This window comes from Lynx canadensis, chromosome B4 (genome assembly GCF_007474595.2).
Source record: "Lynx canadensis isolate LIC74 chromosome B4, mLynCan4.pri.v2, whole genome shotgun sequence".
NCBI lineage: Eukaryota > Metazoa > Chordata > Mammalia > Carnivora > Felidae > Lynx > Lynx canadensis.
The window spans coordinates 26,228,819-26,254,168 of NC_044309.1; the positions used below are offsets into that span (position 1 = coordinate 26,228,819).

At 36.8% G+C, this 25,350-nt stretch overlaps 1 protein-coding gene across 6 annotated transcripts in view; it reads left to right on the forward strand.

The window, feature by feature from the left end:
- Positions 1–20,453, forward strand: part of WAC (WW domain containing adaptor with coiled-coil) — an 86,447-nt gene extending 65,994 nt beyond the window's left edge. For 4 of the 6 annotated variants that reach the window (XM_030321171.1, XM_030321170.1, XM_030321172.1 and 1 more), the window contains 7 exons: positions 8,049–8,294; positions 9,675–9,797; positions 10,722–10,870; positions 13,579–13,697; positions 15,189–15,375; positions 16,867–16,994; positions 18,991–20,450. In XM_030321171.1, the coding sequence (XP_030177031.1) occupies positions 8,049–8,294; positions 9,675–9,797; positions 10,722–10,870; positions 13,579–13,697; positions 15,189–15,375; positions 16,867–16,994; positions 18,991–19,060 (1,022 nt within the window). In that variant the 3' untranslated portion in view covers positions 19,061–20,450. Of the gene's footprint in view, positions 1–8,048; positions 8,295–9,674; positions 9,798–10,721; positions 10,871–13,578; positions 13,698–15,188; positions 15,376–16,866; positions 16,995–18,990 lie in introns of all 6 variants that reach the window. The other 2 variants (XM_030321168.1, XM_030321169.1) reach the window with 1 other exon arrangement.
- Positions 20,454–25,350: the final 4,897 nt, after the last annotated feature.

Consider the following 25,350-nt stretch of genomic DNA (forward strand, 5'->3'; position numbering starts at 1 on the left):
ATTATAGAAGAGGAATTTAAAATTGCCAGCTTTGGCTTACAGTTATAAAAAATTAATGGATCAGAGACCTTAAACCTAGAAGCTAAAACTATAAAACTCAGAAGAAAACAGGTGAAAATCTTTAGGACATTGGATTTGGTGGTGATTTCTTAACTATGACACAAAAAGCACAGGCAACAAAATAAAATAAATTGGACTTCATCAAAATGAAAAACTTGTGCATCAGAGGACACTCTAGAGTGAAAAGACAACCCACAGAATGAGAGGAAGTAAATTGTAAATCATATGTCTGATACAGAATTAATGTCCAGAATATATGAAGTCCTGTAACTGAACAATTAAATGAAACAACTTGGTTCAAATATGGGCAAAGGATTTGAATAGACGTTTCTCCAAAGAAGATGTTCTAGTGGCCAGTCAGTAAGCTGAAAAGGCATTCAGCACAGTGAAATACATAGTTCACACCCATAGGATGACTACTATAAAAACAGCAATGAAAATAAGTGTTTTTGAGGATGTGGAAAAAATTAGACCCCATGTACATTTCCTGTAAGATTGCAAAAATGATGCAGCTCCTTTGGGATACAGTGTTTCCTCAAAAAAACAAAACCTGGAATTACCGTAGGATCAGCCAATTCTGTGCTTAGGTACATAGCCAAGAGAAGTGAAAGAGAATCAAACAGGTATTAATACATGGACGTTGTTCTTACCAGTATTCTTTACAGTAGCCAAAAGGTGGAAACAGTCCAAGTGTCCATCAGCTGAAACAGGATAAACAAAACGTGTGACACATGCAGTGTTAACCCTGAAAAAGGAAGGAATTTATGACACATGCTGCAACATGGATGAACCTTGAAGACCTTATGCTAAGTGAAATAAGCCAGACCCAAAAGGACAAATACTTGTGATTCCACTTCTATGTGGTACTCAGAGTGAGCAAATTCAGAGACAGAAAGTAGAATAGTGACTTCTAGGGAGCAGGATGGTGAGGAATCCTTGTTTAATTGGTTACAGAATTTTTGTTTGGAGAGATGGAAAAGTTCTAGAGATGAATAGTGGTGATGTTTACATTGCACAACAATGTATATACTTAATGCCACTGAATTGTAAACCTAGAAATGGTTAAAGTGGTAAATTTTATATTGTATGTATTTTAACAGCATAAAAATTTTCAAGAGAAAGCTTTGTCAATACAAATTGGAGAGTAAAATGAGATTTTGCGTCCTTAAGATTAGTGACAGTTAACAGTTGAATGTGGGGAAGCACAATCGGTGGGAATATATAAGTTGGTTATTGCAGGAGTCATTTTAATAAAATCTGTTAAAAGTTTTAAAATGTTTATCCTTCATATCTGTTAGCCTAAAGATTTTCTCAGTTGAATAAAAAAGCAAGTTGCAAAAATATATCCTAATATATTTCATATCAACGCCATACTTAAGTACCTTAGTGGATGGATAGATGATTTAAAGTATTCATGAGTTATCAAAGTAAAAATAAATGAAAGTCACAGATTATATTGCTGTCAACAAGCTACTTTACAGTTTTGTTTTGTTTTCTTATTCTATGCTTGAATACTTTGTTTCCTTTGCAACTTCTCCATGTTGTAATTTTCAGTGTCACACCACTACTACAAAATAAGACAAAACAAACTGCCCTTGTTGCATCGGTGGTTTGTGCTTGTTCGCATGTCCTGGTGGAGTGGCATTACAGCAACTGTCCAGACATCATAGGAGATTAATGTTTAGAAATGCAATATACTACCTTTTACTCTTTAAGTGCTGTATCTGTTTAGATCTTACTGTGTAGTTCAAAAAGGAATTACTTGGCATACCAGAAAAATGTAGGTCAGAAATAGATTTTGACTTTGGTTTATGCTCTTGGGTATTTTGAATGGGTGCCTAGAATTAGAAGAGGTGAATGTTACTTTTAACCTTAACTCAGAGTGTAGTAACAGATTTCTGTGTGATTTGTATGTGCAGTTTAGTCTTTAGTAGGTTTCGCCCCCTACTGGTAAGCATTGGAAATATAAATGAATAATTCATAGTTACAGGCATAAAGGGAAAGAAAAAGGTTTTGTCAATGCATATATATAGAAGTTAAAATCAGAGGATAACATACTTATTTTAAGGCTCATATTAAAGTGAATAATTGGTTAGAGATCTGTAAATCATAGAAATATCAGATGGGAAAGTGACTTAATTTATTTAAGTTTAAAACAGCTTTGGGAAGAGACTAAAAAAACGCTCAAAGGAACCTAGGTTGGTTTGAATGCTTGGGAAAGTTTGCTTTTAAAGGAATGAGACTAGAGGCTGATATTCTTTAAAAGTGAAAGCCTATAGGAATGGCTTTGTAATGCAAAATAGTTTTTATTTATGTTTGATACACACTTGTAATGAGCATGTTATTAAGTATATCAGCCTTACTTCCTAACAGATTAGATTCCAGATTAAAAGGTCTCATAGAAATGTTAATTACAATTAAATACCTGAGGGCACCTGGCTGGCTCAGTTGGAAGAGCTTGCAATTCTTGATCTCAGGGTTGTAAGTTCAAGCCCTAAATGAGGTGTAGAGATTACTTAAATAAAACTTAAGAAAATTACATGTCTATATAGAAAAAACCATATTTGATGACTGTTCCAAATAGTTTTGTTTCCTTTCTTATATTTTTTTAAAAAAGAGATTAAGATATTTTTGAGAGACACAGAGAGAGTGTGCACGAGAGAGAGAGAATCCCAGGAGGGGCAGAGGGAGACAGAGAAAGAGAAGTGGGGCTTGTGTTCCTTCTACCTGAAGGGGAACATGGGCTCACACCATGTGGGACTCAAACTCATGAACTGTGAGATCATGACCTGAACCGAAGTCCGATGCTTAACGACTGAGCCGGTCTGGTGCCCGAATGTAAGATTATTTAAAATAAGTTTAGGGGCGCCTGGGTGGCGCAGTCGGTTAAGCGTCCGACTTCAGCCAGGTCACGATCTCACGGTCCGTGAGTTCGAGCCCCGCGTCGGGCTCTGGGCTGATGGCTCAGAGCCTGGAGCCTGTTTCTGATTCTGTGTCTCCCTCTCTCTCTGACCCTCCCCCGTTCATGCTCTGTCTCTCTCTGTCCCAAAAATAAATAAACGTTGAAAAAAAAAAATTAAAAAAAAAAAATAAGTTTAAATAAGTTAAATTTATCTCTAAGACTGTATACTGTTAATCCCTGTTTTGAAAATAGCATAAAGTAAGCCGTTAATTGGCTGTTTGGAGACCTTAGGCTTTCCACCCCATTATCATAAGTTCTACACCTAGAGGTTAAGAGGGAGAGGGAGAGCACATGTATGTGGACCTGGGCCTTAATGACAGAATCAGGCACCCATTCAACAAATACTTGTTGATGCCATCTTGTTGCCAAGTCCTATTTTTGTACCAGGGCTACAGAAGTAAATACAACAAAATTCCTCTCTTGAAGGAGTTCAAGTTCTAATAGGAGGGAAACATAAAGATAATAAACTATATAATAGAAGATTCTGAGTAATATGATAGATCTGTGTTAGGACAGTCAGAAGAACTCAGAGGAAAGGTACCCAACCAATACCTTTTGTGATATTTAAAAAAATTTTTTTTAATGTTTATTTTAGAGAGAGAGAGAGAGACAGAGCACGAGTGGGGGAGGAGCAGAGAGAGAGGGAGACACAGAGTCAGAAGCAGGCTCCAGGCTCTGAGCTGTTAGCACAGAGCCCGACGTGGGGCCCAAACTCACGAACCACAAGATCATGACCTGAGCTGAAGTTGGACGCTCAACCGACTGAGCCACCCAGGCGCCCCACCTTTTGTGATATTTTAATGATAAAACTAAGACTGCCTTTTGGGGTAGCATATTTATATTAATAAGCTCCATTATTTTCAGTTATACATGTAGATTGAGGCAACTAATATTTTAAATGTATAACGTAACATGCTTTGGAAGGGCGTTTGTATGGGTATGTGTCTTAGGGTGGAGCTATTATTTAAAATAGCATGGAAATATTTATATGAGGAATCTAAAAATATAAAACCAAGCTTATAGATACAGAGACCAGATTGGTGGTTGCCAGGGGGGAAATGAGTAAAGGAAGTCAAAAGGTATAAACTTCCAGTTATAAAATGGAAGCATGGGGACAATAATGTGTAGCATGGCAACTATAGTTATTAATACAGTTAATATTTGAAAGTTGTGCATATTTGAAAGTTGCCAAGACAATCAATCTTGAAAGTTCTCATCACAAGAAAAATAATGTGATCATTTCACAATATATATGGATAAAGATTGTTGAACACCTGAAACTAATACAGTATTGTATGTCAATTATACTTCAATTAAAAAAACAATCGTATACTGAAGACCTGCCTTGAAAAAAAAAGATTTAGTTTCCCTGTCTTGCATCTTATCCTTAACTCTATTTACTCCTATATGTTTGTGGTATGCTTTTTTTATTTTGTTTTGCTTTTGTTTCCTTTGGTTTTTAAAGTTAAAAGGAACCTCGGAAGTTCTCTAATCTATGTTTTCAAAATCAGCAAGGATGTCAGAATCACCCATAGAATTCTCACAAGTTCAACATATGCTCGGGCCTCCCCAGGTTCAGTAGGAGTGGAGTCCAAGTATCTAGGTTTTTGTTTTGTTTTGTTTTAATTTTGTTTCAGCTTTATAGATGATTCTGATCAGCATTTTGTTGAAAACTAATATTCAAAAACCTTTTAATAGAAAAATCCTGGCCTTTTCGATCAAGATGTTACTTGTTTAAGGGTCTCATAGGTATTTAGTAGTACCAGCTAGTTTTATACTGCTCATCAGTAATCTTCCACAAAACTTCAAAAGAAATTTATTCTTATGGTAAATAAACATTAAAACTAGGAGGTAAGGATATTTAGGTTTTGTTACTTTATTTCTTTATAGTGATGTGTATTAGTTTTCTATCTTGGGAATGTTTCCTTTTCTTGGATTAAAGGGTAACACTGAAAAGTTTTTAAGTTGTGTTGATTTTTTTAAAGTCTGGATAGATTTAACAGCATCAAAATACAGTTGGAGACCGTTTTTACCTTCTTTAGTCATTATATCACTGTTCACGAGTTCGAGCCCCGCCTTAGGCTCTGTGCTGACAGCTCAGAGCCTGGAGCCTGCTTCGGATTCTGTGTCTGCCTCTCCTTGTGTCTCTCTCTCTTTCTCAAAAACAAATAAACATTAAAAACATTCTTTAAACATTAACCAGGAATGGCCCTAAGGGGGTGTACCTGGGTGGCTTAGTTGGTTTAAGATCCTACTCTAGATTTCAGCTCAGGTCATGATCTCAGGGTTGTGAGATCCTGCCCCTTGTTGGGCTCCCTAATGACCTGGAGTCTGCTTGGGATTCTCTCTCCCCTCTCTTTTTGTGCCTCCCACGCTCTCACATGTGCCTGTTCATGGGCCCTGTCTCTCAAACTTAAAAAAAAAAAATTTGCCCCTCAGCAATATGTTGACTAAGCTGACCCTTGTGGAATATGATCTGGAGAAAACTGTTACTATAGTCTTTACCCCAGAAAATGTAATAACTGACAGCATGTTTTCACAGAGAAAACCTTACTTCATTCAAGTTTCTGTATATTTGTGAATCCAGAACAGCAGGGTTAGACATGATAAGCGGTCTGCTAGGCTTAATAACCCTCCTTTAGAATGTGTGCCTTACAAAAATTAAAATGTCTTATACTTTATGAATTGGTCGTAGTTGATCAGCATAGCCTTGAAATGTATTTATAGCAGCTGTGAGGTCCATACTTGAGAGAGCTATTGCCCCTGGTTGTGTTTTACTAGTACAGTGGTGGTGTAAAAAGGCTGATAGAGGAGTCCCTTTTCAGTAAGTTTGCTAGTAATTCCCAGCTTCTTTGGGGACGTGAAGATTAAAGAATGTTTAGTTCTAAGAATTGGAAATGAGGATTTACAGTTACTAGGTAGCAGTGTAATATTCCTGAAACTTTTATGCCTCGTAATAGTCTTAATTTGGGTTGTACAATGTATATATGAGCTTGAAAATCATCTTCAAGAAGTGGGTGTGTATGGGAAACTAAAGATACTTAAGCAAATCTTCATATTTAGTCTTTAGGCCAGTATTGTAAGAGCGTGTCTGAATATCTTGAATAGTTGAGTCTTAATGTTTTTTACCCAGATGTCCTCTAACTCATTTTTTCGTCCATTAAAGTTACTGTATTAGTAAAATCCCATGATATGAAAATAGTTTATGTTCATCTTTCTGTTGGTAGACATTTAGTTTATTTCTAGTTTTGTGCTAAAATGAAAACAAGCATAGTACTATTATAAATATTGTTGAATATTTCTCCCAATTTACATACATTAGTTTCTCTTAAGGGTATTCTACCTAAAGGGAATTACTGAGTCATCAAGTGTGTGCATCTCCACATTTCCTAGATAATTCCCAATTATTCTGCAGTGTGGGTACATCAATTTAGTGTCCATCAGAAATGTTCCTGTTACTCCTTTTCAACATTTGATATTGTCAGATTTTCAAATTTTTGTCAATCTGGTAAGCATAAAAGGATATCCTGTTGATTTGCATTTTCCTGAATATCAGTGAAGTTGATTACCCCGTGTTTTCTAAAGCCATTCAAGTGCCTTCTGTGAAATGTCTTTTTATTTCAGGTCTTCTGTTCATTTTTCTATCATGTGGTTTCTTTCTTGATTTCTAGGTAAAGTACTTCGGTTATCAATACTTTGAATGTAATTGGTTTGTTTTTTGTAATTTTCTGTATCTAGATCTCAAAGATACTTTCCTATTTTCCTTTACTAGTTCTAAAAACTTAAATATGTATACAGAAGCTTGATCTTCCTTAAATTGGTTTTGTTTTAAATGTAAGTTTTTATACTGGCAAGACACATCTCACTAGCTGTGTTCTTTTTCTTCACGAATTTTGTGGCTGTACCAGCCCTTGTCTTTTTTATTTTTTTTATTTTTATTTTTTTTTAATTTTTTTTTTTTTCAACGTTTATTTATTTTTGGGACAGAGAGAGACAGAGCATGAACGGGGGAGGGGCAGAGAGAGAGAGAGAGGGAGACACAGAATCGGAAACAGGCTCCAGGCTCTGAGCCATCCGCCCAGAGCCTGACGCGGGGCTCAAACTCACGGACCGCGAGATCGTGACCTGGCTGAAGTCGGACGCTTAACCGACTGCGCCACCCAGGCGCCCCAGCCCTTGTCTTTTTTAAGTAAGTTAATAGAATCAGCTTGTCAAATGCTGCTAAAAATGCTATTGGGGTTTTGACTGCAATTACGTTGAATCTATATACATAATTTGCATGGACTGCTTTCAAATGATGATAATTTTCCATGAATGTTTTATTTTTTTTGTGTGTGTTTATTTTTAAATACTGAATATAGTGTACTGGGATCCTTTTTATTGCCCACAGTTTAAATGCTACAAATAGAAATAGCTAGTTGCCTTATATATTATAAAAGTATGTAATCGTAAAACTCAATTGTTAAGTATAAAAGTTCAAAGTAGGGAGTCTCCTCATTCATCTGTCCTTCCCCTATTCTGGAGGTGCTCATCATGGTGCCAATCTTGATTTGTATTCAGGCCATTGTGTTTGTTAGGAGGATTGTTACTGTGGTCATAAACATTTTCATCTTAAATTAAGTTCAGGAGAATTACGTTGTCCATTTATCCTAATGGAAGCTTATTTAACGGTGTAGTTAATTCATAACTCTTTGAAACAGCATTACCAGTAAACAGCATGGTACTTTCAGAATCAGACATGAATGTGGTTGAATCACTGCTTTATACCAGGTGTTGTGATTTCAAGCAAGTTCCATAATCTCTCTTTTTTAGTTTTCTCACCTATGAAGTTGGGATATAAAAATGCCCTCCCTCATTATTCTAATCAGTCAAATATTTACTGAGCCCCCTCTGTGCTACCTTGGAAAGATTAAATGAGGTTACTTGAGTTAGGTGTTTGACGCAGGAAAGTTGTTTTTTTGCTGTCGGTTCCAGTTTTCTCTATTCAAGTAACTTTTTTCAGCCTTGTTATCTCCTTTTTACCCAGAGTCTACGCCAGGAGACAAATCTGTATCACATTCTTGCACAACTCCTTCCACATCTTCTGCCTCTGGACTGAATCCCACGTCTGCACCTCCAACATCAGCTTCAGCAATCCCAGTTTCTCCTGTTCCACAGTCCCCAATACCTCCATTACTCCAGGACCCAAACCTTCTTAGACAGTTGCTTCCTGCTTTGCAAGCCACACTGCAACTTAATAATTCTAATGTGGACATATCCAAAATAAATGAAGGTAAATTTTCATAGTCAAAACTTTTTAAAAATTCATTTGCATTGGTCTTTGTTTCATTTTGAAATTCACATTTGAACTTCATTTGCTAGGATTTATATACCCCCCATAATCCAAGACCTTTGGTATTGTAATTGCATTAGCAATATTTGGATTTTTTCTGTATATTATTTAAGACTTGCTGTGTAGCTGGTAGTTGGTGGAGATGAGCTGTTCTGTGTTTGCGTAATGTGTATGGTGAGTTTTTTTTTTTTTAAAGTAAAAACAGCATTTCCAAAAGCTGATATGAAAATACTTGAATTCTAGAATTTCAAAAAAACCTCTTGTATAGGAGTACATTATTTGGGATATTAAGCTAATTAATAAAAGTAGGAATTCAGGTAGTTTCTTATAATACTTGAAAAAAATTTGAGGTGAGAAATAACATTTTTCTTGTTTTTCTAGTTAATTGCGGTATTCCAACTTTGCTTGTCAGCATGCTACTTAAAGTATTTAGGTAGTCACCTCAAAGAAGTCTGAATAAAAATGGATGTAGTGTTAATTCACAAACCATTCAAACAGTCCTAAAGGCATTGCAAAATTTTCTGTTTAGAATAGTCAATTTTGACTTGTCTTTGACTTGTCTTTGACAATGACTTTGTCCATTGTGGTCCCAGAATATATTTAATAGTAGTGTTAAGTGGTTATTTTCTTCCTTTATCTTAAACATACAGCTATTTCAGGCTAGTTGGTCAATAATCTTCTGTCTTTATTGTACTTTTCTGTATTTTGATTTTATTGTGTGATAGGTAACTTTGTTATTAGGGATTGTGGGGCTTTTCAACAGTTTGAAGAAATGATAGCGTAAAAAAATGCCAACAATAAAAAATCTTGTATGTCGAAAATACATGGTATTCCTAAATTACCTAGCTTTTTAATGTCTGCCTTTAAAAGATTGTTGGAGGGCGTATCAGTGCAGGATTTGAATGGTCAGCTTGTCTAATAAAGCATTTGCATGAAATAGCTACCATTTATTTATCCAGTTAATTCCAAGTAACATACTGAGCACTTTAGCAGTGGATGAATAGGTTTCTGGTTATATAATCAAATTCCCGGGAACATGCTTTACTGTTTTTATCAAGTCTTGGAGGAGTTTCTTTAACTGAACACCTAAATTTTAGTGTGAAGGAAACTACTGTTTTCCTTTGCTATAAACTGATTAAGTTTCTTTTCCTCTGTCTTGTCATTTCACATTTCTAGATCCATTTTATTACTCCTATCTTCTAGAGTTCTAAGTTTGAAACACTGTAGTTTTCTGTGGGTTCTTTTGAGTTTTCAAGTTACTACTAATGCCATAAATGCTTCTGTGTTTTTATTTTAATTTAAGGTATAATATGTTTTTAGTTCTTACAGCAGCTGTGACACAAGCCTCATTGCAGTCTATAATTCATAAGTTTCTTACTGCTGGACCATCTGCTTTCAACATAACTTCTTTGATTTCTCAAGCTGCTCAGCTCTCTACACAAGGTATTCATATTCTTAGGTATCACGAGAATTGCATATTAACTTGGAGGAGGGTTTCATAGCAAATTTTTCTTTAGTCTTTGAAGAAGTTAGCTATAATAATGATTTGGGTTTTTTTTAACACCAGTATATACAGTATTTTTACTTACTGATTCTTTCTGAGATGAGGCAAGCTTTGACATTTGTTTTGCAGTATTGCCATTAAACCTGTAATATATATTTAATTCAGAATTTAAGTTGCCAGTGAAATATTTTACTCCAAAGCTAAATGTAAACTGATGCCCTCAATCTTTGTGAGACATTGAATGTATTTTAAGAGTTGACGTTTGGTTTCAGCTTTGATGGTAGATGGTTTTTGACCAGAGGATACAGAAATGCTCAAGTCTTGTCTTGAATCAGCCATTTCTCTTCTCTGTGGAGGTATTCAATGGAGAGGGACATACATAGGGAAAAAGAGAAGTGAAAGGGTCACTTTGACTTGTCCCCCGGCCCCAGTTCAAAAAATTGATAAACTGAGCAGGAATACTTGTTCTGAAATTGAAATGTAATAGTGAAAAGACTTCTATTCCTCTGGTTAGCCTCATGAAGCAGGAGATACAGGGGGATAACCAGGCTTACGTGTAGAATAAGAAAGAGGAAATAAGGATGGTGAGGGTGCCTTCCCATGTAAGAACAGGTTCAGGCTTACCTTCTTGCTCCAGCCTAAGAAAGGGGTTAGGGGAGGCACACATTAGGTGTGCCTGTCTAATCCACGGCTAATGTAGTCCATGTGGCCCCAGTGAGTACTTCAGGTTCTTGACTTTTCTCGGATAAGTGTTAAGTGTTCTCTTTGCGGGGCAGGGGGCCTGTGAAGAGATGGAAAGACCTCTTCACATACATTACAGAGGTTTTGGTTTCTTTGAAATTAATTGCTTCACTTTTTTACAGCCCAGCCATCTAATCAGTCTCCAATGTCTTTAACTTCTGATGCATCATCCCCAAGATCGTATGTGTCTCCAAGAATAAGCACACCTCAAACTAACACAGTCCCTATCAAACCTTTGATTAGTACTCCTCCTGTTTCATCACAGCCAAAGGTATGTCGCTTTTGAGGGAAATTTGGAAAAGAAACCACTCACTTTTAGAAAAACCAACTTAATGTTTTAGAATCTGTAGGGTCAAAAAAGCTCTCTTTGAGAATGTAGGCAGTGGTGGAATGAATGAGGGGTGAGAATAGATGCAGGTTAGACTTGGTAAACTGAGGGCTAGATAAGGGAATTTCATCTGTGCTTCCTCTTTACACACTGATTCTGTTCTCTTACTCGCTTTGGGATTTCTGACCTGGAGAGTGGGATAAAGAAGCATATGCTAATTGTCTTAATGTTTGTAGAATTGTTTAAAAGGTAGGAGAGAACATGTTTTCCAGTGACTCCTCCTACCCCATGCTTTTATTTCAGAGATGAGTCTGTTTCTGTGCTGATGCCTTTAACGTATATATTTAACGTCACATGAGAATCAACGACTGTTTGCTTCATTTAATAGATAAGAAAACTAAGCCTTCAGTTAAATCTAGTTTTTTGTGATGGACTCAGAATTTGAGACCTAGGTCTTTCTGAACACAGAACCCATTTTACTAAGCTATACTGCCTGTGTTTGTCCAGGAGAAATCTTCTCTAGATGGCTCCTCAGGGCACAGTTAGAAAGTTGCTGGTCTCTTCCTTTTGGAATATATTTAACAACAACAGTGCTGCACCCCAATTTTGTACTACATCATTTGAGTCTTGCCTACAGATTCATAAGTAAATCCCAGTCCATGCTCATTCTTGGCTTTGTAGTCCTACTACCAGCAACACATTAAGAGATTTGGAAGTTGGTATGTACAAATTGCATTTGTTTTTTCTTAATGGTAAATTTAGGAAATTCTTTTTAGTTGTTGTAAAAAGTGGGCTGTTTCAGTCCTTGATGCCAAGGAATTTTTTACTGAAATAAAATCATAAGCAGAAGCCTAAAAATAAAAGTGCCTTGATCCATAACTTGAAATTGTTGGTAGGCCAGCTTAGGTCTTCCTGTTGGCTTATCCCTTCCTTTTTCAGTCCTTTATGCATGTTTTAAGGTCAATGTGGATTGAGTTTTTAAAATTCTGACTTAAACTTGTTAGTTTATTGTGCAGTTTCTTATTGTTTGCCTGTATTTTGATGGGAGAATTGTGAGTTTCAGCTAAAGAGACCTTATTCTTAGGCCTTATCCTTAGAGCTTAAAACTTAACTTCAGGGTGGTGTCTTAAGAGTATAATAAATGATGACTGAAAGGGAAGTAAGTGGTAGTGTTAGTTTTATAGTCAGTTATAAAATTAGCATTTCAAATCCCTTAAGCATATGGCTATCAATTTTTTGCATTCAAAAACTTTTTCGGGGTGCCTGGGTGGCTCAGTGGTTAAACAGTCGACTTCAGCTCGGGTCATGATCTCCCGGTTCATGAGTTCAGATTCTGTGTGTCCCTTTCTCTCTGACCCTCCCCTGCGTGCGCGCTCGCTCGCTCTCTCTCTCTCTCGCTCTCTCTCAAAAATAAACATTAAAATTAAAAAAAAAAACTTTTTCAAGTTTTTTTTTTTTTTAAGTGGACATTTGGTATTCTATAGATCTTCTAAAAATGGTCTTTATAAAAGGACATGTTCTTTTACATTCAGAAGTTTACCAGGCTATCCGCAGATTTGTTTTGGAGAAAATTAATCAAAAAAAAGAAAAGAAAAAAATAACTGCTGTCGGAGGATGTGACTTAATCACAAACGGCTGTTGTTGCCTTTGTGCCTTAATTTGGGGCTTATGTTTAAAACTACTTGTTTTCCCTCTCAGTGGCATCTGAACCTGCCTAGTATATGTATCACCACTGACAATTATGGACCTCTTCTTGTTCCACCTCTACAGGGTAACATCTCTTTGAAGACCACTCCAGTTGAATTTTGCATGGGCCGTACCTATACTAATATATAGGCCAATCTATACATTCTCTGCACATGTCGTTGAAATTTGAGCCAGCTGTATTTATGTGATGTGTTAACATTAATTTTTCTTGATCTATAAGTAACAGTAAATCAGAAAAGCTATTTTAGCATATTGGAAAGAAAACTTTCCACAACAGTAGGCACAACATTAGGAGAACTAGTTTCTTAGACTGTTGTGCTAAGAAAGTAGTCTTTTTTTAAATAATTTTTTTAAATGTTTATTTATTTTTGAGAGAGAAGAGGGGGAAGGAGCAGAGAGAGAGAGCGGGGGAGACAGAATCCAAAGGAGGCTCCAGGCTCCGAGCTGTCAGCACAGAGCCCGATGTGGGACTCGAACTGACGAACTACAAGATCATGACCTGAGCCGAAGTTGGACACTAAACCAAATGAACCCCCAGGCACCCAGAAAGTAGTCTTAACGGCCTTGGGCCGTTTTATGAAGAAATTAGATCCTAGTCTCAAAACTTGACTGTCTTCTAACTACATGAACTTGGGGAACTTACTTGATTTCACTTCTTTAAATCTCTAGATTTTTCACAGTTCAAGATTTTTCAACCAGATTTGGAGGGGTGTGTGGATTTGGGGGCCTTAAATTACCATGATTTATACTATTAAATATGTCTGTATCGCTAATACTAATTTTATTATGAAACAGAATTAGGACAGTTTGTGTTACCTTAAACAAATTACTAAAGAATAGAAATAATAGGTACTTTTCATTGATAGTACTTTTGCTTTTATTTAGTTTCCATGGTATTTGTCTTATGTGATAGAAGGATATCTCACCAGATTTTGACATTTCAGGTTAGTACTCCAGTAGTTAAGCAAGGACCGGTTTCACAATCGGCCACACAGCAGCCTGTAACTGCTGACAAGCAGCAAGGTCATGAACCTGTCTCTCCTCGAAGTCTTCAGCGCTCAAAGTAAGTTGATAGGTGTTGAAACATTTTTTCCTTAATATTGCATGCTGCATTGTTTGAATATTATAAATATATATGTGTAATAGAACTTGATCTTGGAAGAATCCATGGATAGCCTTTGTTTTGTGCATTATAAGATTTATAAAGGGAAATCTTATTACAACTAGGTGATTTATCTCTAGTAGTGAAGCTGGGTTATTCTTGAAGAAAGTGATTCCTTTCTTTAGAATTTTACTTAGTGGAATATGATGGGATTAACAATATGTGATACTTGTATAAAGAGGGCACATGAGTGTATAATACTTTACTTGTTGGAAATGACATCATTTTTAACCTCATAGCAGTTTTAGATTTTGAGTGTATTGACGAAGCCAAAAATGTTACAATTAAGACTTGGGCCAGTATTTATTTCCCAGCTGGTCTGTGTCAGGTTTTCCTGATAGCTTTAACTCTGACCCCTATGTGGATTGCTTGTCAGATAGGGCTGTGTTGTGTTGTCACTTTCTTTGTTAATTAACAAATACGACTTTAAATGATTTTCATTTGATTGATTTTCCTATTTTTATTTCTTGCTATGAGGTGGCAAAATAATTCAACTGTTGTTTTTATTGTTGTTTTCTAAACAAGCATTTCAGAACTTATACATCCAAATGAGAGTTGTTCCCTTCAAAATAATCACCTTGGGAAGCTGTCTTCTTACTCCAGCAATGTTGCCATTGCTCAGAACATTTTTGGGAAACTCTTCTTTTAAATTGTCTTTAGAGGCGGCAGTATTATTTTAAATATCCTCAGTGATGAAAACTCTTCATCCTTTGGGAGATTTAGTTTTTGGAAATAACTGAAATTCATTCAGAGCCAAGTCTGGTGAAGCAGGTAGGAAATCAACTTGGGTGATTAAATTTTTGGTTCTCACCACCATATCCCCAAACCCTAGCCCAAACCATACAGTTTTAAAAGAAGATAACCAATCTCAGAGTGTTACTTTTTTGGTCTTATTTTGCCACTAAACTCCTTCATTGCTCTCCAATAAAATGCCTGTATTTTGCTTCACATTATCTACCCTCTGATTCAGTATTTCGTTCTGATGTTAAGCAAAGGCAATAGATTTTTTTCCCCTCCATATCTACATGTATGTAAAATAGAATATTCAGTTGTTCCTTGTATCTACAACGGTTAAAACTGGACCGTTTCTAACATTCTTATTAGTGTCTCTGGTATACGAAATCAACAGTTTCTGTTGTCAAATTTAGAGAGCAGTGGTAGTTTAAATTTAACTGACATTAGTGTTAAAAGGGCTCTTTTTCCCCCCTAAAGTGTGGAGAGGAATACACGATATAAATACAGTTTGGATTTTAAATTCTATTTATTTGATGTTCAAATAACAAATTTTTCTTAGGAATTTGGATATCTTTAAATTAATAGAAGGTATTGACACTTTCTAGGATACCTACTTTTTTAAACATACTACACATTCAACTTTGTTTTCTCTTCCAGTAGCCAGAGAAGTCCATCACCTGGTCCAAATCATACTTCTAGTAGTAATGCATCAAATGCAACAGTTGTACCACAGAATTCATCTGCTCGACCTACATGTTCATTAACACCTACACTAGCAGCACACTTCAATGAAAATCTCATAAAACATGTTCAAGGATGGCCTGCAGATCATGCAGAGAAGCAGGTATGTTACATGATTCACAGAAGATGTTTTACCTTTGGGTGAGTGACGAAAATACAACTTCTACTTTTAGAAAATCTAATCCAAATCACTGAATGTAAGCTACATTTTAAAATAACTAATTTCTAATTAGATTGTCTGTAGTCATTTTATAAAATATTTGATAAATAACTATAGGGTATTTATGAGGTGACTTTTTATCCTATTAAAATAATTACTGTTACAGCTACTATCATCAAATACTCAGCAGTTAGCACCTGTGCTGAGTCCTTTATTTTTCTCCACTTCTCAAAACTGTTAACCATTGCAGGTAATGCTTTTCCCATTTTACCAATGAGTCCCTTACGACCAAATAAATTCTATATCAAGGTCACCCAGTTAAATCATGATGGAGCTCACATCAAAGCCATAGTGTTTTTTCCACTCATCTGGCCACTCTGATATTTAGAACCCGTTCATATAGTTAGTCTTACGTCGTTCTCTCCACTAGACTAGCAACTAGAAGTGAGGCAACAGTTTTGCTTTGTAGTGAGGGACCTTTGGACAGTGCAGTTAACTGCCACTGGCTTCTCCCTTTGAGCAGATTACTGACTGTCTGAAATTTTCTCTCAGTTCACAGAGATAATGTTGTGTGTCTTATGACACAAGAAAACAGTGAGGCCCTTTTATCAGTGTTACACCTGAACTTTACTCTAGCTGACTCAGCATCTTTTATTAACCACAAATCATGAGATCTATCCTAGTGCTGTGCATTACTGAAATTGGAAATACTGTTTTCTCAAGCAGTTGAAGGGGAAATCTTTGAAAAGTTCTTTCCACCATTAGCGATGGGATTTCTTTTTTTAATTTAATTCAATTCAATTTTATTTTTATTATTATTTTTTTAATGATTATTTTCAAGAGAGAGAGCACAAGTGGGGGAGGGGCAGAGCGAGAGGTGTGGATTTAAAGGAAAAGAATTAGGGGCGGCTGGCTAGCTCAGTCAGTTAAGCGTTCCACTCTTGATTTTGGCTCAGGTCATGATCTCCTGGTTTTGTGAGATCGAGGCCTGTGGCAGCACGACATGGAGAGCCTGCTTGGGATTCTCTCTGCCTGTGCCCTGCTTGCACACGCACCCTTTCTCTCTCAATAAGTAAAATAAACTTTTTTTTTTTTTTTCAACGTTTATTTATTTTTGGGACAGAGAGAGACAGAGCATGAACGGGGGAGGGGCAGAGAGAGAGGGAGACACAGAATCGGAAACAGGCTCCAGGCTCTGAGCCATCAGCCCAGAGCCTGACGCGGGGCTCGAACTCACGGACCGCGAGATCGTGACCTGGCTGAAGTCGGACGCTTAACCGACTGCGCCACCCAGGCGCCCCAGTAAAATAAACTTTTAAAAAAAATAAAAGGATTATTTTGTAATCTTGGTTTAAAGTTCTACTCAGCAGTTTGATGTTTTTTTGGTATGTGATTGTGACATATTTTCCACGATTTGTATTTCTTTAACTATAGGCATCAAGATTGCGAGAAGAAGCCCATAATATGGGAAGTGTTCACATGTCAGAAATTTGTACTGAATTAAAAAATTTAAGATCTTTAGTCCGAGTATGTGAAATTCAAGCAACTTTGCGAGAGCAAAGGTAAGTTTTTCACTGAAATCCATTTTTGTGTGAGCGTTGTATATCTTCATGTGAAGAATATAAACCACATCTCACTTCTGATATTTAAAGTTCCTTCTGCTATATCATGTTCCGTACTACTGTAACTGCATTTTTATAGTTTAATAGTATTCCTGGTGAATGGTAATGGCATCTAGATTTTAATTCTCTAACCCATGGTAAATGCTGCGATAGACTTCTTTTCCCCTTATGTTAGAACTCTGTAAGGTACAGTAAGTTTTAAAAAAATAAAATGTTTGTGTGCCTGGGTGGCTCAGTTGGCTAAGCATTCGACTCTTGATTTTGGCTCAGGTCATGATCCCCATGGTTGTGAGATGAAGCTTCACAATGGGGCTCCCCATTGAGCATGGACCTCGCTTAAGATTCTCCCTCTCCTCTTTCTGTCCCTCCCCGACTTGTGCTTGCACGCTTTTTCTCTTTCTCAAAAAAGAAAAAAGAAGTGAAATGTTGAAACACTGCATGTTAAGTATACAGGAATTTTTAAAAAATAAAACTATTTTTTAAAAGTGAAATGTTGGCAGCAGCTGATTACAAAGGGTCTCTTCTTTAATTGAGCATGGGATTCTGAGGATGCTTGTTTCAGCTGAAATTTCAAATCGTTATTTACATGGTGTTTGGATCATCTGTGGATCCCTTGGGAATTACAGTAAGACTATAGTTGTCCCAGCAAGTATATCTATTTTCTGAATTGTTTTCACTTAAACTCTTCCTGTCTCCTATTTCTTAATCTAGTATCATACTCCAGTAAGGATACCTACATCCCAATAAATAGTATAGATATTTTTTAAATGCTGATTACAGAATGAAGGACAAACTTTTAATGGCTTCACATCCTGTGTAAATCACTGGTTTATAGGTAGAGTTACTCTTAACATGAAACCACAGATACTTAGTAAACACTAAGTTTGAGTTTATCCTCAGCTTGGAAAAGTAACGCATCTTGCAGTCACTAAAGCATCTGGAGGTACATTTTGAGTATCACTTGAGAGTTGTGTACTCTAGGATTGCTCTGAAAGTACTTCTAATAGACACAAAGCTTGACTTCATTTTGGCTTGGTAAGATAGACAGTTTGACTTGTAGGAACTTGCAGCCTCAACTGTTGACACGAGTGTACACGGGTAAATACCAGCCCATCCCTCTTAACGAGATCGTGCCTAATCCACTGCTACAGGTGGTAAATGGCCCACTTCACAGAAGAGAGGGCCAGAAGGGGAACAGTTTCACGAAGCTCCTGGAAATCTAGTTGCCTGTGGAGTTGGTGTTTTACTAACATTTATTTTAAATATATGTGTCACTTGGACTGTGACGTGGCTCTGTTTTCATGGGTCTGTATTTATGTTGGGAATTGTTCTTCAAAACGATTAGCCTCCTGCACCTAGTTAATTCTAGGCTTACTGGATTGTGGCCCAGAAGTCATGCAGTCTAAGTTTATCTCCTATTTAATCTCCGCTGCCTTTTGTGTGTGGGTCTCTGATGATACAGTAAACAAATACATTTTATAAGTCGGTCTTAATATCGGGGCACCTGGCTGGCTCAGTCAGTTAAGCACCCGACTCTTGGTTTCCGCTCAGGTCGTGAGTACAAGCCCCGCATCAGGCTCTGTGCTGACAGTGCAGAGCCTGCTTGGGATTCTCTCTTTCTGCCCACTCCCCACTCGTGCACACACGCTCTCACTCTCGCTCTCAAACTTAAAAAAAAAAAAAATGTTAATCTTTATATTCAAATTAATTGGAATTTTTAGGAAACTAGGAACATTCTAACTTTTGTCATCGTAATACTTTAATACGTATCATACACTCACTGGTCATTTTGTGTTAAACCCATATTTAATTACTTAGTCTGAACTGCAGTTACTCATTTTATCTTTTTTTAAGATAATATCTGTAGTTAAAAATTTGGTTTTTGGTAACATTTATATGAATTACATGAGTTCTAATGCCTTCTTTTATTTTTCAGGATACTATTTTTGAGACAACAAATTAAGGAACTCGAAAAGCTAAAAAATCAGAATTCCTTCATGGTGTGAAGATGTGAATAATTGCACATGGTTTTGCGTACAGGAACTGTAAATCTCTATTGCCCGATCTTAACATTTTTGAGCTGCATTTAAGTAGACTTTGGACCGTTAAGCTGGGCAAAGGAAATGACAAGGGGATGGGGTCTGTGAGAGTCAATTCAGGGGAAAGATACAAGATTGATTTGTAAAACCCTTGAAATGTAGATTTCTTGTAGATGTATTCTTCACGTTGTAAATATGTTTTGTAGAGTGAAGCCATGGGAAGCCATGTGTAACAGAGCTTAGACATCCAAAACTAATCAATGCTGAGGTGGCTAAATACCTAGCCTTTTACATGTAAACCTGTCTGCAAAATTAGCTTTTTTAAAAAAAATTTGGGGGGTTAATTTATCATTCAGAAATCTTGCATTTTCAAAAATTCAGTGCAAGCGCCAGGCGATCTGTGTCTAAGGATACGATTTTGAACCATATGGGCAGTGTACAAAATATCATGAAACAACTGTTTCCACACTTGCACCTGATCAAGAGCAGTGCTTCTCCATTTGTTTTGCAGAGAAATGTTTTTCATTTCCTCAGTGTGTTCCATTTCCCTCTGAAATCCTCGATCTGATTTTATCCATTTTTTTTAAGGCTCCTCTTTTTCTCCTTTCTTAAGGCACTGTTGCTATGGCACTTTTCTATAACCTTTTCATTCCCGTGTACAGTAGCTTAAAATTGCAGTGATTGAGCATAACCCACTTGTTTGTATAAATTATTGAAATCCATTTGCACCCTGTAAGAATGGACTTAAAAGTACTGCTGGGCATGTGTGCTGAAAGTACATTGATTGCTCAACTAGAAAGAAACGGCCCAATGAACATGGTTGTGGGAGGGGAAAGAGGAAACAGAGCTAGTCAGATGTGAATTGTATCTGTTGTAATAAACATGTTAAAACAAACAAAAATTGTTATTTTTCTTTTCCTTCGGTCAATGCATATTAGAAATTGAACTACCTGGGGATTCTTTATCAGAACTATTCTTGTTGAATATTTATACTTAATTGAAATAATTCCTTAAGGGAGGTTTTGTTTAAAGCATATTAACAGGAAATTGTGTATAAGATATTTAATGAACTAAGAAATTCAACAAGAATGATTAAGTCACTTCCCAAGTGGTTGTCATTTGTTATAAACCCTGGTTTAACCTGTCTTGCTATTATGACATTTCATTTTGAAGGATGTTTGTGTTGTAGCTAACTGTTCAAGTCTGGTGCTGACTGCTGTTCTTAGCCATCACAAAACGCTAAATTTGTGTCATTGGAGCTTCCTTCTGTTACCTGGAAATGGTGGGAAAGCTCAGCTTTGTATATTGTTTCCTAAAGTATATTAAAATAAAAAAAGAAACTATTGCTACTATAAAATTACCTTGGCTTTTTTTTTTTTCTTTTCTAAAATATTGGTCACATGGCCTTAGCATGACACTGCCAGTATTCTATCAAATCACAAGGGTTTCTTTATGCAGAAAATTTAATTTCAATTTCAAAAATCTTAACCGATTTAGAGACTTTTTTCCTATTGAGGCAGATGTATTTATGTGCTTTCAGAACTGCCAGCACCAAGGGCTTATTTTGTGATGTTAGACATGTTGTTGCATTCTGGGATACGAAAATTCCAAAATTGCTCTTGTGCTTCAAGCATATTTAAAGCATAGAAGATCATGCTCAAACCTTTCAGTAAACTTTAAAAAAGTAAACTGTAAGTGATAGTATGGATGATACTTTCTAAAACACATAAATGTTCCAGTGTAATTAAGAGGAATCACAGTCTTCTACTGGAAACTGATTTTTTGTTGTTGTTGTTGTAACTTGAGCTTCCTTTTAAAAATGTAAGAAAAGACGACTGTCAAATTCTATCCTCATGGAATGTTCATACCTGTAAGATTGTTAACATTTGCTGGGCTTGATTAGTGCATGTAAATGAAACTCCAAAGGGCAATGTTAAGCGAGAACTCTTCACTGATGGAGTCCTGTATCTTTCCTGGAAAGAAGTGAGCAGTTTGTGATGTAGTAGGCAAATGTTTCCTGGTCAGATGGCAACTTGACTTGTGGTTTAAGGTAAATTGGAATTTTATTTGCTAATAGTTTATGGATCTATGTCACCTTATTCATTTGCTTTGAAAAAATGTTTACATCCCTAAATGAATTGCTCACATATATATATATAGGAGAAGATGCCTAATATGAAATTTCCTGGTGAATTTTTAAACAATTAAAATTTTTGTGGAAATATTTTTACAATATTTGATTCACTTATTATTCTGTAGTAAATTAATCATTGCGTTTAATACATTGTGTCCAGCTACAAACCTTCTTGAGATAACCAGGGAGTATTTCTTAAGATAGGCATGATACCCAAGAAGATTCTTCATACAGTCGGCCTGTTGCCATGGCTTGGAACACGTATCTCATTTTGATGGGCACCTTGGCTCAGATAATTTGAAAATAAGAATGCAAAGAGTCCCTAGGAAACCTCAGGGTTTTTATTTTAAAAGGACATTAGCAGTCTTCTATTCAAACCTTAAAAACTGGTGTCGTAATAAAACGTATTTTGTGAAGGCGAGTCTGTTAGGAAGTCTTTACCCTGAAGAACCAGATTTCCTACTTTTACATTGTTTTCTGTTTGACTAGTTTGACTAATTTTTCATTTCAAACTTTGGACTATGACTCCAGATTTTAAGCACACTGAAAACTCCATTCTTCAGCTCTTTTTAAAGACCTGATGCTTCTTTTAATAACCCAAACGAATGGTTTTATCTTCTCAATTTTATATACATTTCACACTTCTGAAACCTTGGAAAGGAGGTGCTTAAAACTTTGCAAAGTGAATTGTTATCCCATTTCCAACAATCTATTGTTTAAACATAACTAGCTTTAAGGGATTATTTCAAAGGGGGGGGGCACAAAGTAATTTATTCTGCAAACCGGAACTATTGTAGTTGAGGACTTAAAGCTACTGTATTTAGATGTGGGTTTTGAATATACGGATTTCTTTTCAATACCTGTATATATGGCTATATTCTTGTATTTGTACTGAAGTGTACAAAATGACACTTAAAGTAATAAATATGTTTTGACTATATTGTGCAGTTATTTCAGAACAGTCTTTTGAAAGTCTTAGTCTTAGAATGCATAATTTGCATTTGAGTAAGAAAATACCAAATTACTGCAAAAGTTTTACTACGATTCAGTAGTTTCCATATAATTTAATCGCACTATTTTGATGAAAAATTTAGCTTAATCTTTTGAGGTCTTGAGATCCTCTTCTAATTTGCTGTACCCTTTTTTTCCTGACCTCTGAGGTTTGGGAGTGCCCTGAAAGTACAGTCTGCCTAGATGATCTCATCTTGGCCCTTGGCTCTGAGAATCCCAATCTTTGGTCGGTTTCATCCACATTAACCTCCAGTCTTGAACCCTTCAGCTCCAAACAGCAGTCAGTGTAGATACTTGCCTTAACGTGGCAAATTCTCAAAAAAAACAAAACAAAACAAAAAGCCTTGTGCCTCAGACTTCATTCCCTAGTGTCCCCATTTTCAGTAATTGATCCCGTCATTCCCCATTGCTTGAGACCCAAACGGAGGAAGCATCCTTTGTCTAGCACCCTGTATTTAATCCATCAAACCTGGTTTCCAAAATATATTTTGGATCTGAGCGCTCATTACCTCCATGTTTACAACTCTATTCCAACCCACGATCATCTATGAACCAACCAGACTGCTGGCATGATTGCCTAGTCCGCTTACCACCACCACCACCATACGTACCCAGTCTGTTCTCTATGCCAGAGAGAAATGAGAAGCATGTATCATTCTGGTCGATGACTTCACATACAACAAAGTCCAAACCTCTCCCTGTAGCTTGTGCTCAAGGCCCTGAATACCCACTAGATTCTCCCTCTCACTGCAGTCTCACCTCAGGGTTTTTAAAATATCTGGCTGGAAAGCTCTGTTCTTGGAGACTTGTACAGCTTGCCGCCCATTCAGTCTCTTCTCGAAGGACACACAAGCCTGTTCTGACCTCCCATCTAAAAACACCGTCACTGTTCGTTCATTTTCTTCGAGAGAACAGTGTCTGATACGTAGGAAGTACCCCAGAAATACTTGTTGGAAGGGATTAAGAAAAAGGGCTATGGAAAAAATCAACTTACAATTTGTAAAGAAACTTTTTCTTCAAGGGTTTTGATTTTGGTCCTTACACCTTGGGAGATAGGCATGAAACAGCAACTAGCTTTTTTTCTTTTTTCTTTTCTCTTTCTTCCTTTATTTCTTTTCTTCTTCCCTTCCCTACCTTCCTTTCTTTCCTTTACTGCAACTTACTATTGGTTACCAAAACCTAACTCCATACCTGTTCTTATTGTGAAATGTGCTTTCTAGACACGTTTAATCAACGGAACCAGTAATCATTAGAGGCCCCTCAAGGTAGGGATGCTTTCACAGGCCTGTTTGGTTCGGATGACGCCTTTACATCCAAGGAAACCGTTCCGACTTTTTAGGACAAGAGTGTAGGCAGAAAACACTTGACAACACTCTAAGATGTGTCACAGAACATCTGTACCACGTGTATAGATCCTACAGGAAAATGGCTGGGGTGTGGGAATGGCCTGCCTTTATGACAGGTGGGAAGATTTAAGATTGACAGGCCCTTGACACCATTGTATGCACTTTATAAACAGGATCTTTTTCCTTTTTTAAGGTGGGTACCATCGCTTAGTTTGATCATACTATGTGGCTGTGTTAGCATCACAATACGTTTTCTTATCCCTTTTAGGTAGTTACAGGATTATTACCTTGGATGTGAAAGGCAGAATGCAAGCACAAAATTGGGTCTTTTGTGTTTTGTCTACCTCCCAAACCTAGAAAGGTCAGCACATAGTGGCTGCTCAGAATTTTTGTATGAATGAGTGAGTGAAATACACATTTTAAATATTTTCTCTGTTAAGTTTGCTCAAACTTGTATTTAATTTTTAGGCATAATGTTTTCAAAAATATTTTTTAAATTAAAAGTTTGTTACTAGAGGGGGCTCCTAGGTGGCTCAGTCGGTTGAGCGCCAAACCCTTGATTTCAGCTCAGGTTATGATCTCACGGTTCATGAACTCAAGCCCCACATCAGGCTCTGCACTAACAATGCGGAGCCTGCTTGCGATTCTCTCTGCCCCTCCCCCCCACCCTCTCTCTCTCTCTCTCTCTCTCTCAAAAATACATAAACTTAAAAAAAACTATTAGGGGCGCCTGCCTGGCTCAGTCAGTGGAGCATGTGATTCTTGATCTTGGGGGTAAATTCAAGCCCCATGTTGGTTGTAGAGATTAGTTAAAAATAGTCTTGAAATTATTGACTAGAGCTTTGAATAGAGAGTCACTCTGAAGCTTCGAAAAGCCTCTTGCCTAATTTTTTTTTCATTGATGCCTTGAATATCCTCTTAAAAACTAAAAATGTTAAAATGATAAAATTGTACCATGGTTGGACATGAGCTCTAATTTTTAAAACACCAGTGCAGTCTCAGGCTACATCTCTCTATACCAGTTTCAGAAGCCCAAAACTTCCAAAGATACCATGTAAAAACACTGACAACGGAATTGGAGGATAAGGTAGCTGATGAAATTTCACCCAACGCTTAACAAAAGTATTTAAGGAGGCAAAATATTTCTCCACAAACATCAAAACAATGAAAGAAACAAAACTTCTATGATCTTTGAAAGGTGATGGAGAGAACGGAAAACAGAAAATTTTGGTATAATTTACCACGTTAAGTGATCCCCAAATTAGTGAGGGTTCAGTCCGAAAATAGAGGTCACCTTAGTTATTTCAAAAGAGAGTTTGAAACTAACGGCGAATGAAAACAAGGCAGCCTTATTGGAGGAAATGTCAGGGGAGACCTGGGAAGATGGAAGGGAGGGAGGGAGCAGGATCCAAGGAAAAGACAAAACTTCTGACCAAATGCCACGTGAAGCAGAGGGAGGGAGAAACCCAGACTTTCCCTCTTTTTGTCCTCTAGTTCTGCCTACGTCGGCAGAACTTACTCAGAAGCAAGAGGACGAGAGAGCTTGGGACAGTCCCTGAAATGCTGAGAAGGGTAGAGAATGAAGGGAGAAAAATGAATCTGAGGGCAAACCCCCAGTATAACCTCTGACCCTACCAGCAGACAAAAGGAAGAAAGAATGTCAATTCAAGCCACCTTTCCTGACAATAATGGAGGCACGTCTATGAAGTTCTAAGAAATGTGTAAGAAAATGTACTGGGACCCAAATATTGTATTTAGTAAGCTGT